Raw genomic sequence first — 14495 nt, 5'->3', positions numbered from 1 at the left:
AAAGGCCGTCCAAAAGTTATATGCACAGCTGCTCTGCTCCATCGTCTCTGACTGCTTACTGCGCTTCAGGTGTTTCCACCCAGTGAAACCATTCTTCGACATATAGAGAGGTACCCTTTCTTAAATGGTGCATCTATGTGGCTGGTGTATGTATAGGACTGAGCACTATATAAAGTATGAACGCTGTGGTGTCTCACTGCAGAATCCAACCATGGCTGCCAAGATTATGCAGTAATGGGGTATTTCTCCGCAACAAACCCAAATCATACAGACGAGGGTCCACTTCCTTGCTTCAAAGGGCTTTATTTTTTTTTACCGTCATGGCCCAAATGACATCGAATAAGAGGGTAGTGGTATATCACACATTTTTGGCAAAGAACAATGTTTCACAGGTTATTTCGCGGGCATGAATTGTCGTGGCAAAAGTGTCGTGTTGTCCCCCTGTTACACAACAAAAACAGAAAATGGAGCAACTTTCGAGAACAAGCAATAGGACAGTCTGCCACTTCAAACCGTACCAAAACAACAAAAGATGACCTACACTACAACAACACGGCAAAGCAGGGAACAAGAGCTAATCAGCAGTCCTTACACCAAAGTGGATGAGCAACCACTTTTTCAATTTCTCACAACCGTTTCTTGTGGTGCACGTAGCAGAGCATTTTCTTTTGAGTTGAAAGCGGTCGATAATTAAGTATTAAGACCTGTCACCACCATGGGCCAATCGACTGAAATTCTTGGTTACAACGAAGCTTATTCCGCCTTCCGTAACTTGTCGTTCGAACTATCTTTTGTTTATCATTGGGAACTAATATGCTTGGTGAATAAAAATAACAAGACAATTTCGTGAATCCAGGATGTTCATTGCTTCAGCAACTACTACACCCGGCGGGGTGGGTTGGGTTCCGGCAACACTTTGTCGGCGCGGGCCATGGTGTCATCTGCTGCAGGACTGTAACGGCCGGTCTCATGGCGGCGGAAGGCGCAAGCAGGCGCTGCTAGAAATGCTGCGACATGAAATAAGACAAGAACAACTGCGTTGGATTAGCTCTTCAGTGAATCTCAAAAACAAACGTTTGAGCTTGAAGGTACGGTAGTTGTTCAACCTTAACTACCTTTCGCTTCTTGACAACAAGCGCGACAAGCACACAAGTGCTTGGAATGAGTTTCTTGGACAACATATGCTGGTTAACTTGCAAGTTCATCTCACCCGCACGCCTCGTTTTTCGGCGCGGGTTCCAATCACAAGAGTATTAGAGACAAAGACAAGGCACGTGACACATAAAAACGGCACCCCGCGATGTAATGGGAACGCCGCAGCTCATTAGGTTATACATGTCTCCCGAAAGAGGGGTCCAAGATAGACAGGATAGAATTTGTACCAAAACGCGAATGAAGACCAGGTGGCCGAGAAATCAAAACGTGCACGCTTGTGATGCCAGCGAAGCCTGCATGCTGAGATGTATCAGAGAGCCCTGCAAGTATTCCTTCTAGACGAACGCGATATATGCTTGTAAACTAGGATGTATTAAAGACACAGCTTTCTTAGTGTGACCGATGGCATCCTTTGAAAAAACTAATGCATTTCCCCATAGACCGATTAGTCGACCAAAAAGCTCTGATAAGATCTCTCGACACACAATGCGTGCGGGAAACTAGGCTTCCACTCTGTCAAAAGGGTTGCTCGACAATGGCGATAAGGAACGGTTCTAGATAAGACAATACATGCATAGATCATGAAGAAGGAGTTCAATAATATACCTGTATCCCGTAAACCACATACCAGCATACATTTAGACCGTTCGTAGATGCGTTTACTTAGTGCGCGAAAAATCGTCGCAAGGGTTCCTTCTTCGTTTGCGATTTGGGTTTCCGAAGGTGTGACGATAGATTTGATGCACTTTCGGCGATGGTTGGACGCATTTTTAGCTTTCCCGCTTCGCACAGCTTTCTTTAGGAAGGGGTGGTTGGTAAATGTTTAGTGGCACTGTCAACAGCATATCTCAACTACACCCTCGATACACTCCGAAGGAATGGCCACATCCGCGTCCCTGTTATTTGTTTAGTAACACGGAACACCTAAACCGCTAGCGAAGGGCAGTGTTCAGCTGACTCGTTTTGTTCAGCATCAATATCAGCTATCAACATGCAGCAAAAATGAGGAAGGGAGATGCAGCGGTAGCGAAGGCGGAACGTTAATCAACAGCTGCCCTGTGATAAGATGTGCGATACCATGGGGACCAGCAAGCAACGATCTGTGCGTCCAGCAAGTCTTGCCCTCTTGAGCGAGGGCTGCATGCTCATCACATGAATTCTTGCAATAGAGAACCACTCCCACGTCGCCCGCTCAATAAAATGTTCTTTCCCACTACTACTACTTCTGCTTCAACTGGGCGATTACCGTTCGGCTCACGCTTACGCGGGAAGTGAACAAGCTGCACAAAAATTCGTACTGCTCACCTTCCCCGATTTGTCGGGGCGTAAAGTATAATAATCGTACGCCACCCGGGCAGCGGAATGTTTTCGCCTCCCACCCATGGCTCCGTCGGCACATGTGAATTTTTTTTTATTTCACAGAGCCCACAGTCCCTTTCTTGCGGCCATAAACCAAACACCACAGTGCACTTCGGTGAAACAAATTCGCATAGCATCCACTGGTAAATAGTTGCCGTACCGTGCTGACCAGCTCCTGACGGCTGCTGTTTTCTTCACTGGTTAAATAACTTGAATTGGTAGGGTGTTTCGCCAATCGGAATTTCATTTTTTTGTCAGCGGGTTGTTGCAGGCAAAGGAAGTTATGTTTACTGGTTTGGCAGTGTGGGGGATTTAACTAATGTAGCACGCTGGCCATGCAGTAATCCGCAGTTTGAGTACGATTCCTCACAACATGGACCTGAGAGAATTAACATGCACAGCGCTGTGTTTGCGTGTTCTTGACCAAGACCGTGTTGTTTTGCTCAACCCTAGTTAAGGCAGTGAAAATTTTGCTAGAACGTCTCGGCTGCAGGGCTATGAATACATGGCTTTCTTTCGCCAGGTGAGCCGAGCAATGCGTGAGTGGGGCGCATGCAACAATAAGCGACAGACGGTTTGGCTGCGGCGAAGACAAAATATGCTGCGAAATCCGCGTACGTGCCATTTCGAAAAAGCTTTTTCCTATACAAAAGCTTGAGCAATTGCTCCTTTGAGGGTATGTACCACTTTTCGGGGTTACGGTACAGACACAGTTTTCGAAATACGCGCACATATTCCTCATAGTACTATCACTCTAGTAAACGACTGATTGCATTTTTTGTCTGACTGGATTGACAAAGTTTATACGACGTTCTTTTCCCATGTAAATACAAGCCGGGCACCTTTGGCGCGATGCAGAACACTAACTAAACGTGGTTGCCGCCAGCACCCCATACAAACACCGGCGTAAAAGCACAAAATGTCTTTTAACGACATATCCAATGCACATATAATTGATTTCCGAAAATTGTTTTTAGAAGACAAGAAATTTAGAAGATGACAGACCTGATGAAGCTCGAATCTCGGTTGACAGCTTCAGGACGAAGATTTTATCTTGAGGCCCCAAAGGTCAAACGGCGGCCTCTTCTTAAAAGTTGCCCAAGAGAATAGTGGAAGAGTTGAAAAGAGACTAGTAGTAGGCGCCGCACAGCGGAAGGGAATCGGTCAGTTTATTAGCCTTTTTATTAAGCGGTGGCCAAAACACCTTGGCTGGTAGCCAGCCTATAAATGCCACATTTGGCGAGCTTGATTCAATTTACACAGAACATTTATGTTTGTGTGGTTTAAGATGTGGTGGTGAATGGGTCCTTATCGTCCTTTTTCCCTGCGTTTGTCTGCATTGTTGCCTGGGTTACTTGAAAGCCTTGGCCTACCACCGTGATGGTACCTTTGTGTTAACTGTAGTGCCCTGCCAGGCAGCATACGCCACGCTGCGGGTAATATTTGGCCCGCAGCGCCACATGCTGGCCGTTTAACAATGGTACTGCTATTGCCAAAGTTTTATCTTTCATACGTAAAATCTTTAAAAGGAGGGTAGAAGTGGTTTTGAACTAAATTTTGTTTAAAAAAATACAAAAAGGCTCATACCCATGAAAAAAGAAACCAGAAGCAGAATGTTAATCCCAAGAACACGAACCATGGTTGCTCGAGCTGCGACAGAAAAAGAAAGTGTAATGCATTGATGTATCCCAAAATAATAATTTTCTCAATATGCTACAGCTAGGCCAGTGCCGTTATAATTTTCACGTGAACCCGAAACAAAAATACCAGTGGGGGATCAACTTTTCCGACCAAAGGTTTCGCATCTGTTAAACAAAAAAATTCAGCAGTTCTTCTTTTCATTTCGAAGGAAAGAAATGTACCTTGCTGCTATTGAAAATGAAAATTGCTGCTATTTTGATACTTTTAAACTCACGAAAAGCCTAAATGCCTTACTGTAATATTTGAAAGAGGGGTGACCAAGTGTGACACTTTTGTACCCAGCTCACCGCAGCAAACATCCGAAGTTTTGAAAATGGGGAACGTTACTGCCATATATTCACTTACATAGACCGTGGTCAGGGACGGGGCTTTAGCGTTAAATCCAACTGAATGACACCTATGAGCAAGCTATATATACCAAAATTCTCCCGGAGGAAGGACATGGGTTATTCGAAAATGGCTATTACATAAACCCCCCAAAAATAAACCAGGCCCTAGGATACCGTTCACAAAAGTACGGATAGGTACATAACTAGAAACTTTAACTTATTCGATCCTTTTGTACGTTGTATCCCGTTGGATATTTGCGCTAGAGAATGATGAAGTGGTTGTCAAAGTGAAATAGTGGCGCACAACAGCGGAAAGTAAAAACGCCGGATGTAGGAAGGGAGCCAGCTGAATAAATGTAGATTTAGAGGAGCAATTTCGATGTCCGCTAAACATTGTGTTTCCGGTCGAGACCCTCCCCAGCACACTTTGGAATCAACATTTTCCTGGAACCACTCGTTACTAAGCATCATCGCAAAAAATGTGTCTGTTTCTATTTCTATTATAGTTGACTGCAACAGTTCGCGATCTTGCCCAAACATGTATTGTTGCGTAATATGTTACGTTGTATGCTTGAAAATTTTCGAAAATTTGTCAGAACGAGAATTCCTTACCCAACTGGTAGTATGCATCGCTAAATAAATACAACCCAAATATTATTCAATAACGAAAAACTATAGCCTTGATTGTAAAGTATGATTATTTATATATGCCCGGCTTTTCTTACATCTGAACTCTAAACCTCCTCGCTAATCTCTAGTGCTTACCAGTTAACGCTTGCATCAACAGCGATAGCTAATACTTTAGGAGGACGAACTTTCGGTGATATTCGGCATGGATATATACATGGACATTCACTATTTAATCTACAATCTAAATAATGAATGAGGTCATTACCTGTGTCAAGTGATGTGTCTCGAGCAGCTTAGAGAGATGGACGGGGAAGAGCCTTTGGTTGGTTTACCGAAACGCACATTTGCTACACGCACGGGAAACCCTAAAGTAAACCACAATTGAAACGAACGGCCCAAAACCTATCAACTCTGAAGCACCTAATTAAACATCGCGAAAAACAAACATCACGAAAAACAATCACCAAAAGTTACTTAAAATTTCTATACGGTCAAAACTAAAACCACATAAACATCTATTACAAAATAGTCATCACGTCCTAAGTACTGTCCCTGCAAGGACTAGTCCCTATTTGTTTCCTACAAATGTGTCCCTCTTGGACTGGCCTACCCCGGCCGGCGCTTACGTGGCGTACCCGTGACGTGGCTTCGGCGCGCGGGTAGCCGTAGTGGTCTCGTGGTGGTGCCGGCATTGTTGGCGCAGTTGTGTGGACGGCAGTGGCACCACGCGTCCCGAAGTGGTTCCCCGGTGAAGGCCCTTGTGGTGGACGCTGCCGCCGCAGGTACCCCAGAGGATCTCGAACGTAGCCTTGGGGTGCCGTTGAAGCAAAAGTCGACGGGGCGTGGACACTGGTCACATGTTCCCAACCGTCGCCGCGTAGGCCACCATCACTCAGGCTGGTGGTGCGACCAGGACGCCGCAGCCGATTCGAGATAGGCAGGCTCCTGCCCATGCTTGGTAGGCATACACGGTGGCCTGACAGCGTCCCACTGGTTCGTTCCTCCAAGATGGCGTGCTCCTCCCTCTTAATGGTGCCTTGAATCTCACACCTTATCCTTTGGCTTCTCCCTTATTTACCTTCTGGGCTCCATCACGGCACTGTCTGATTGGCTCTCTCTCTCTCTCTCTCGCTCGCGTTTGTCAAACGTTTTCCATATTTGGTCGTTATGCCGTTGGGCTTCGTTGCGGCGCTCGTGTATTGGTCCGTTCTCGGCGCGCAATTCACATTGCCGCTCTTCGTTCTCTTTTCAGGGAGTTTTGGTGCAGGCCGTCTCAGGGTGCTGCCCTTAACATATGACAACCTGCACCGTGAAAAAAGTTACCCTCTTTCGGTGTCATGATCCACGAAGCTTCTATTTACGATCCGAGATTATATAGCCTAAATATCTTTATCAAACCCGTAAATATTTTTTATAGCCATGAGGTTGTCGAATAGACTGCTCAGACAAAGGATTATGCGCAAACATGTGAAGAAAATCAGGAATTTTTGAATTTTTTTCCAGCGAAATTCAAGAGGGCAACTTGTTTCACAGATTTGCTTACATTTCTCAAAAACGATTCATATCTCTCAAAACTAGTTCTTAAGGCGAAAATGTATTGGCGAGGACGCTTGTTTGTTCGTGCATTTCCATAAACAACAACAAAAACCAGCCCCTGGGTCATGGCCGTTTACGCACTAAACACTTCCGCAGAGCTAGCCACGAACCAATAGAGGCTTTATGCACTATTTTCGGAATGCCAGACTCCTATTGTTCTAATTCTACCACTATGGCCTGTGTAAACAACTTCTAGTCTGGCATGGAGACATCTACATTGAAGCAACCAACAAAAAGTTAGCCTGTAACACATGCCAACCTTCGCAACTTGCATTTGGGGAAATTTGGCTCAAATAATTGAAGGATCCAGTAACGCCGGAAGTAACGCCGACCTCCTGTGACGCAGACTCTTCCAAACTGGGGCAAATGTATCGTGAAACCTTTGTTTTTAAAGAAAGAAGAATATACTGCATAGGAGTTGTTGGATACTTGGAGGACTATTTATTCTTCATACAAGAAATGATTTTAAGGATTTCTCGGCACGCTTAGGATATTCAAGAACGCATCTGGCCTAAATTTAACATTCCTAATCGTAATTCCAGAAGGCGGAAAGCTTGTGATTGCATATTTAGCTGACGTTCGACTGCACTATGTCGGGTAGGACACGTTCATCCCTTTTAATAAATTATCTTCACACCTTAAGAATAGCTGAATAGGGGACTCTCACAACCAGCCTCAGTTAGGGCTTGATCAAACGGGGCTTTCATTGCGTGTAAGCCAGCTTTGTGGTTATCCGGTTATCCGGATAACCACAGCTGGTTATCCGGAAAGGGTATTCACAGACGTTTCCCTTGCATTAACCAAATGTTTCGAGGAAGAATCTGGCCGGCCTCGCGAAGAAGTACGAAGGAAAAGGCTAGTTATGTTGCCGTTCTGGCACAGACTTTTGCATTGTGGGGAGGACGTGGCCAGAATGTACGACGTTGAAGGGACACTGAAGACAGAATACGAGTTGTCATAACTCAATAGATTAGATGACTAAGAACATGAATATAGCACTCTTACGGGTAGCTTTTATAAAATAACTTAGAAAGTAGCGAAAACGTGAAAACGGGTATCGCAGCATACCCATACCACGCAACAACACCAGAAGTGGTTGAAATTCCGTAAACAATATTTTAACAATATTTTAACAATACGCCATCAGACGTTTACAAAAACTGAACTAGAAGTTTCGGTACTGTCATGTTTGTACGTCAAAGAACAGCAGCAAATCTCGAAACAATATATGGGAGCCCAGTCAATAGATCCCGTGGTCACCCAAACTCCATCAATTTCTTTTCGGTTTTGGTGCAATACTTCGGTATAAGCATATTCTTGGCGCTTTGGCGTTTGGCCAACGGATATGAAACCGTAAGGGAATACAGGTTTACAGCTTTGCTGCAAAAGTCTCGTGTCGTTGCGCATGAAGCGTTCAAGCGCGAAGCGTAAACGAGTGTCCCGGTCTTCTCTTAGTACGCGTTACGAAGAGTTCCAGCGCGAGGCGTAAACGATTGTCCTAGTGTTCTTTAGTACGCGTTGCAAAGCGTTTTAGCGCGAGGCGTAACCGAGTGTACCGGTGTTTTAGTACCGTGACTACAGGAAATGACGGTTACGACGACGACATTCGACGCCAACAGCCCGAGCCCCTAAGGGGCTTCGCCCCTACTAAAAACCATCACAAAAATTTGTCGGGGAACGGAAGTCTACTTGCCTTGGGGCCTGGGGTAACATGGTTTCCTGCATGGAGGAAAGAATGCTCAGGAGAGGCCCCTAGCATCGCAATGCATTGCGAAAAGTGTGGAGGAAGTTACGTCATTTTTCTTGAGCCCATGGACAATGTTGCTTACTTGTTTACAACTGCGGCGGCCATATTTGGGCGAATAGAACGGACAAATTTTTAAGGCGCTTGGTATGTGGCTGCTTCGCTACGCTTGCCAACCAGCGCCGTCGCTACGACAAACGTTTTTAGATTAGGCCAGTTTGAAAACTCTGCCGTCGGAGGCGTCTGCGTTCGCCATCGCGCGAGCCTGTTGCTATGACGACGACAAACGCTACTTTGCCAGGCTTAAGAGCTGAAAAATCGTCCTTCTATCTCAAAAACGAAGGCCGTTTTTCGATTGAAACTTTGGGTAAGGGTTAGAACGGGCAAATTTAAGGCGAAATCAACAGCTTAGAAGATGACATCGCACCGAGGAATTAGCGACGAAGCTGTTTTCGCTTCGAAGCGGGAGGGCAGGGCGACGCCATGTTAGTCAAATCAAACACGAGACAGCAACGGATGATGGGATAGAGTGCTGGGCTCCGTGGGCTCAAGTCATGGCGGGACTCGGCTTCACAAATGTGACGTCAGGGCCTCCCCTAACCTTTTCTTTCCTCCATGGTTTCCTGCTACATGGCATTTAAATATCTCCCTCGCTCTTATTTCCTGTCTTTTGGCGCGAGCTACTTACATAATCGTCTTTTCTGCCACACCGTGTACGGGTGTCCTGTGAGCAGTGGGAGAAGGAGCTGTCCAGCTCCGGCTCCGACTCCCAGCTTAGGCTGGTGGGAAGAGCCGTTGCAGCACGAGTCTTTAATGGAGTACTGGACTTAGGATCCCCCCTCCCCCTATTACAATGCTCGTAATAAGTTTTATGTTCTCTGTCTCTCTCAATCACTTTCGTTTCTTCTTCTGACGGCGCGAATTACGCCAGCAAGCAGAAAGGCACACATCACAGCTTTCCCAGAATCTGGGCTGTGCGCAGCTGGTTCTACTCACGTGCAATCACGTTCAGGTGACACGCGGCAGAAACTACTCAACAGATTTTACATTTCCCATTCACAGTTTTGTGAATTTTGTGAAGCGAGCACGTTGCCCCTCAAAGCTGCTGATTCCTCTCCTGTCCCCCAAGTATGCATTTGCGATTAAGAACGGAGTAACAAATACAACCACTTTTATTCTGCTTTGGCAACGTGCGGAGATGGCCCAGTCTGTAGAGAAATGGGCTGCTGCGGTTCACACTGGGCTTCAAATCCCATCGGATCACATCTGTTTTTAAAGGCGGTAGTCTTCCTTGGGCTGTCCGTCAGAACATCTGTTTGTCTCTTAATTCAGCACACTGTTCAAAGTTAAAACAAATTCCTGATTGAGAATTTCTATAGGGGAAACGATTTCAATCTAATAAATCTAGATATATGCTTCATACTTTCTTGCAAGTGGAAGTTTATCACATAGAAGCAATACGAACATATTAGTATACAAGGGGATGTCCCAGAGCCCAGAAACTGCAAGGGGACCCTCGATTATGAATACATGAAATGATTGTGTGGAAGCACGTGCGCGGCCAAGAGCCCATCAAATGAGAACGCGTTAAGAGAAGACCAGTAAATTAGCCTCCGGTATACATACAGTAAAAATGTAACCCTAATTTAACACAAAAACAAGTACCATCAACTTGCAAAAACACAAGGAAAATAAACGCATATAAAAACATTAGATATAACGGGGAAGAATTAAGAACAGGGAATAAGTTCCGAATTACAGGAAATTAAATTCTGCAAGATTCATACATCGCATCCTAGGGATAGTGATTATTTGACAGTCGCAGGGAAGTTATTCCAAAATGTAACAGCTGTGAAACAAGGGATTTTCTTACTGTACTTAGTGTGAACAGTTGGTGCGAAGAAATATTTAGTACTTGAAACCTGGTGACGCTTCTTACGATTCTGCGTGCCGCTGCCATGTTTGCGCGTCCTGCAAAGTTTTGCGGAGTGCCCCGGTGTGTACATAAAGCGGTCATGTACAAGAAGCAACGCACCTGGGAACGGCTGGATCGCGGGCGCCTCGCGGTGAGCGTGATTAAAACTTGAGCAGCTGCAAACGCGACGTGTAGCGACTTGTCTTGGCGGGCAGACGCCGCAGACGGGTCCCCGAGCGCAGAAGTTTATTTGTTATGGAGCGGCGAATCAATGCTGTCACTCTTCTCGAGTCCTGTACTGTAATTTCGCCTGGTATAGTATTGCTCTTGTATTGCTTCGGCTCATCTCTGGCCATGCAGTAATGCAGTTCAGTCTGCGTTCGGCTTCTTGTCGTCGTCACCAAGGAAGCAGCGTTTGCTGGCCGCTTGACGACCATGCTACCTCATATGCGGAGGCTATGGAACCCGGCTCACGGACGCCTTTCCGTACGTAACACCCTCTTACTGCATAAAGACGAAATATCGATGAGATCATACGAAAGGGTAAAAGGCAGCAATTTGTAAAAAAATTTCATGCTTTAGTTAAATAGTGCATAATGGGTAGTTTGTTATTCTGGCGTAGCAGTCCCGAGCCAGATGAACGACATGAACTGAAAGTTATATTGCGAAGACACTGACTTTGAATATGTTGGACAAAAACGGGAAAACAGTACGTGTTGCCCCATATCTTTTGTTCACAGCCATCTTGCACAAAAAAATGGGTGTAAACACCACATATGCTGTCCGCAATGTTCTTTTTTTTCACAACCATTTTTCGCAAGGAAGATTGCTGCGAACAAAAGCATAATGTAAAGACAATAAGGCTAGATGAGAGAAAAGCGCAGAGCCTTGATTAAAGTTGGTAGGCCAAAAGCTCCTTTTTCCTTGAGAAGGGAAAAGTACGAACTAAATGTAAGGTGATTGTGAAGCAGTGTAGCGTGGTGGTAAGGTGTAGTTGAATGAAGCCCAAGATTTAATATGGGAAAAAACTGACGTATTTCCGGTGAGACCTAACGATCATGAATTTGTTTTTTCCGGGTTTAAAACTAGACTGTTCTCGCGGCACCATTTGACGACGTTATTAAATACTGCATTCAAGCTTGAAGTAAGACCAATTATTGTAAATCTTGATCAGAAAAAAAAAATATGATGTTGGGCTTTTTTGAGGATGAACGTTAGTACATGACTGGTGCTTGCAGTGTTCTTTTCATTAAAAGTAGATTTGTCCCAGATTTGTGTGAAGCAAATTCAGAAATAGCGGGTTGAAAACCCTGTTTTAACCGCGAAAATCAAACGTGAAAGGCGTTCGAGCCTCGTGATCCTCGCTGAAAATCCTAACACTCCCAACAGATGGCGCAACAGTGCGAACGCGCCTGAGGGAGCTCCGCAGACCTCCAATGGGGGGGCCGAGACAGGCGGGCAACCGCGTGAGAGGTGGCTGGAGGAGACAGAAGGGGCAGTCACGTGACAGAGACGGCGGAAGACTATCGCCTTTTCGCGATATCTGCAGCGACGCGAGCACATGCGCGGCAATTGTATTACTTATTCTTTACCGCGGTAGCCATTCTAGCGAGCGAAAAACAACAAGAACAACAATGACGACGACGACGACGACGACGACGACGGGCTTTCTCGCAGAATGGGGTGCTAAAGGTTTTCGCCTTAAGACGGGCGCGAGCATATCGTGGCTCCGCGAGCATGCAGAATTCGCAGCTTCGTAGCGCACCAGCGAAGGCCTTCAGTCTGCCTCATAGTCGGTGCCGATAAAAAGAGCGATAAATTTCAGTGCCCTTTCACTCTGTGAAAAAAGATGTTCCCCGACGCTGGGTGCGGTTGAAGCAGCGCACGAAACAAAACACGTTTGTTTGTGTTTTGTGAGTGAACGTGTTTCTTCCTAGCCAATTCGCTGAATAAAACTGGGAAAGGGTGGAGTTTAATTTCAGCGGACATACATGGGGCTTTCCGTTTCTTTTCCGCGCCGTAAGCATCTTACTATCTACGTAACACCATTATCTAAACCACTCGACCGCGAAGGACAGCAGACATTCCGCACTAGGCCGTGGGATGCCCACGCTCAAATGTACCACCAGTAAAACGGGCGTGCACCTGGCTGCACGGGCATGCCTTTCTTCCACCTTCTTACCTGTAGAAGCCCACGCGGGAACCGGTGATGTGGGAATGCTTTGACGCGAATTCCAACGACCAAAATGTCGCCATGGAAGCCGTTGAAGCGTGATGCGAAAAACTTCTCCAAAACTCTCGAATCAGAAACCATTCAAACAGGGAAACCGAAAACACTATCTCTTCGCAGGCTTTCACGTCTTTCCCAAAGTGGGCCGCGTAAGCACGCGCTAGAACCGGTGGCATCCGGCCTCGCAAACTTCGTGCCTGTGCTAGCCACTTCAGGTGCGAATGAACGTGAACTGGCGAGCAGAACAGCATGCGACCCGCCGCGGTGTCTGACTGGCTAAGGCGTTGCGCTGCTGAGCATGAGGCCCGGCCGCGGAGGTCGCTTTTCTGATGGAGGCGAAAAGCAGAAACGCAGGTGTATACGAGATTTCGGGGTACGTTAACGATCCCCAGGGGGTCAAAATTGATCCGTAGGTCTCCACTACGGCAGGCCTCATCGCCTGCGTTGCGTCGGCGCGTTAAACCCTACAAACAATAGAACAGCACGCGAGAAATAACGCCACGAACGCTGGGCAGAGTGCCCTCGAAGGCCGAGCTGGCCGACACCAGGCGTTCCCCACGAGGTGCCCGCTCAACGTGCGCTCGGTATTTTTTCTTAGTATTTTTTGCGGGCTCCTCACGTGGCGCAAGCCAACGCGTAAACCTGGACGACGCCGGGCGCTCCTCACAAGGCGGACGCTCACGTTCATTCGGCTGGGCTGTTGCCTGGTAATGCTCCACGACGGAAGCAAAAGCTTAAACAGCTCTGCTGTTAAAAATTTGTGGTCTTCAAAAAATTAGAGCCGTTCCACTCAATGTGAAAGATGCCAGAAGTGCAGAGCAGTGATTCGCCATAATGGCCTGTACTGCCGTTATCCGCTTACTGCTACCACCCCATGCAGTTCAACTTTCTCGCCTTCGCAGTGCTCGCGTGCCCCCTGCCTGAAACTGCGCCAGCGGGAGTTTGGTTCTCTTTGTGCTTTTGTCCCCGCACGTGCCGGCGCTGCACTGCCACATTTTGCGTTTACTATCGTAAAAACCAACCCAGCGGGCGTCCATAACTATAGGAACGCGGGTGCTGCGGGTAATTACGTACATTTTTCCTCAAATGTACCTACAGTTTTCTTTGCGCTAAACAGCGGGAAGTTTCGAACGCTTATGACTACATAAACCGCTTGGTTTTCGAGGCATCTGGGGTACGCCGCGAACAACAGCGTTACCCCGGGACGTCGCCTTGGTGCTCTATAAAGTACTTGGGTCGAGCGAGCAAGCTAGGACGACAAGGCGAGCGCCTGAAGTGCTCTCCACTTAAAAGTATTGAAATTGTGTTCCTAGGAGCAGAAACCAGGTCATCATAGTGAATAAGCGCGAGTCTGCCCGTGCGCCACGCAGGCCTAACATAGGAGTCGTATTAGCCGTGGCTTAGAGACTGGAAGAACTGTTCCATGCGAACCAGTGTATGGCTGTTGCAGGGGAGCGCCAGGCGGCCAGGTTTCTCAAACGCACTTGTCGGTGCTGTGGAAGTGACTCGCGCCGTGTCCCCGAATGGATACTTCGGCGACTTCGCGTATGCCACCGGTTTCCGCATCGTCTAAGCGCGGTCGACCACGCAAGTTTGCTAGCAACACCAAAGCGGAGGGAGCGTGCAATACCAGCGGAAGTGAAGTCGCTTACGGCCTCAAGTCATGTGGGGATATCCAAGTGTGCCCAGGCATTTTTTTTTGCAGAACAGGTAGCTGCTTTTCTCGTTGGTGATCAGGAACTGGTCATTGACTAAAAATACAACTGAGAGGAATACAATATTTATCCCAGTGTCTCAGGTACTTCACGTCAGTTGACTCAAACAAAGGACAGATGC

At 46.8% G+C, this 14495-nt stretch overlaps 1 protein-coding gene across 5 annotated transcripts; it reads right to left on the bottom strand.

Moving 5' to 3' along the window:
• Window positions 1-289: 289 nt before the first annotated feature.
• LOC144147076 (uncharacterized) lies at window positions 290-6855 on the bottom strand. Of its 5 annotated transcripts, none has more exons than XR_013317812.1 (4): window positions 4561-5391; window positions 4102-4164; window positions 3520-3600; window positions 290-1007 (listed from the first exon to the last, which is right to left on the bottom strand). XR_013317812.1 is itself a non-coding variant. In XM_077679117.1 (4 exons), the coding sequence occupies exons 1-3, from the start codon at window positions 6125-6127 to the stop codon at window positions 3550-3552; spliced, it is 432 nt and encodes a 143-aa protein (XP_077535243.1). In that variant the 5' UTR covers window positions 6128-6855; the 3' UTR covers window positions 290-1007; window positions 3520-3549. The 5 variants fall into 5 exon arrangements, 2 of the variants coding, with proteins under 2 accessions (XP_077535243.1, XP_077535244.1); XM_077679117.1 differs by lacking the exon at window positions 4561-5391 and adding an exon at window positions 5810-6855; XR_013317811.1 differs by lacking the exon at window positions 3520-3600 and having other exon boundaries at window positions 4450-5222.
• Window positions 6856-14495: the final 7640 nt, after the last annotated feature.

Source organism: Haemaphysalis longicornis, unplaced genomic scaffold (assembly GCF_048455015.1).
Source record: "Haemaphysalis longicornis isolate Haplotype H1 unplaced genomic scaffold, Haemaphysalis longicornis Haplotype H1 scaffold_7, whole genome shotgun sequence".
Taxonomy (NCBI): domain Eukaryota; kingdom Metazoa; phylum Arthropoda; class Arachnida; order Ixodida; family Ixodidae; genus Haemaphysalis; species Haemaphysalis longicornis.
The sequence above is the reverse complement of the archived record's forward strand: the minus strand, read 5'-3'. Positions and strand labels throughout refer to the sequence as shown.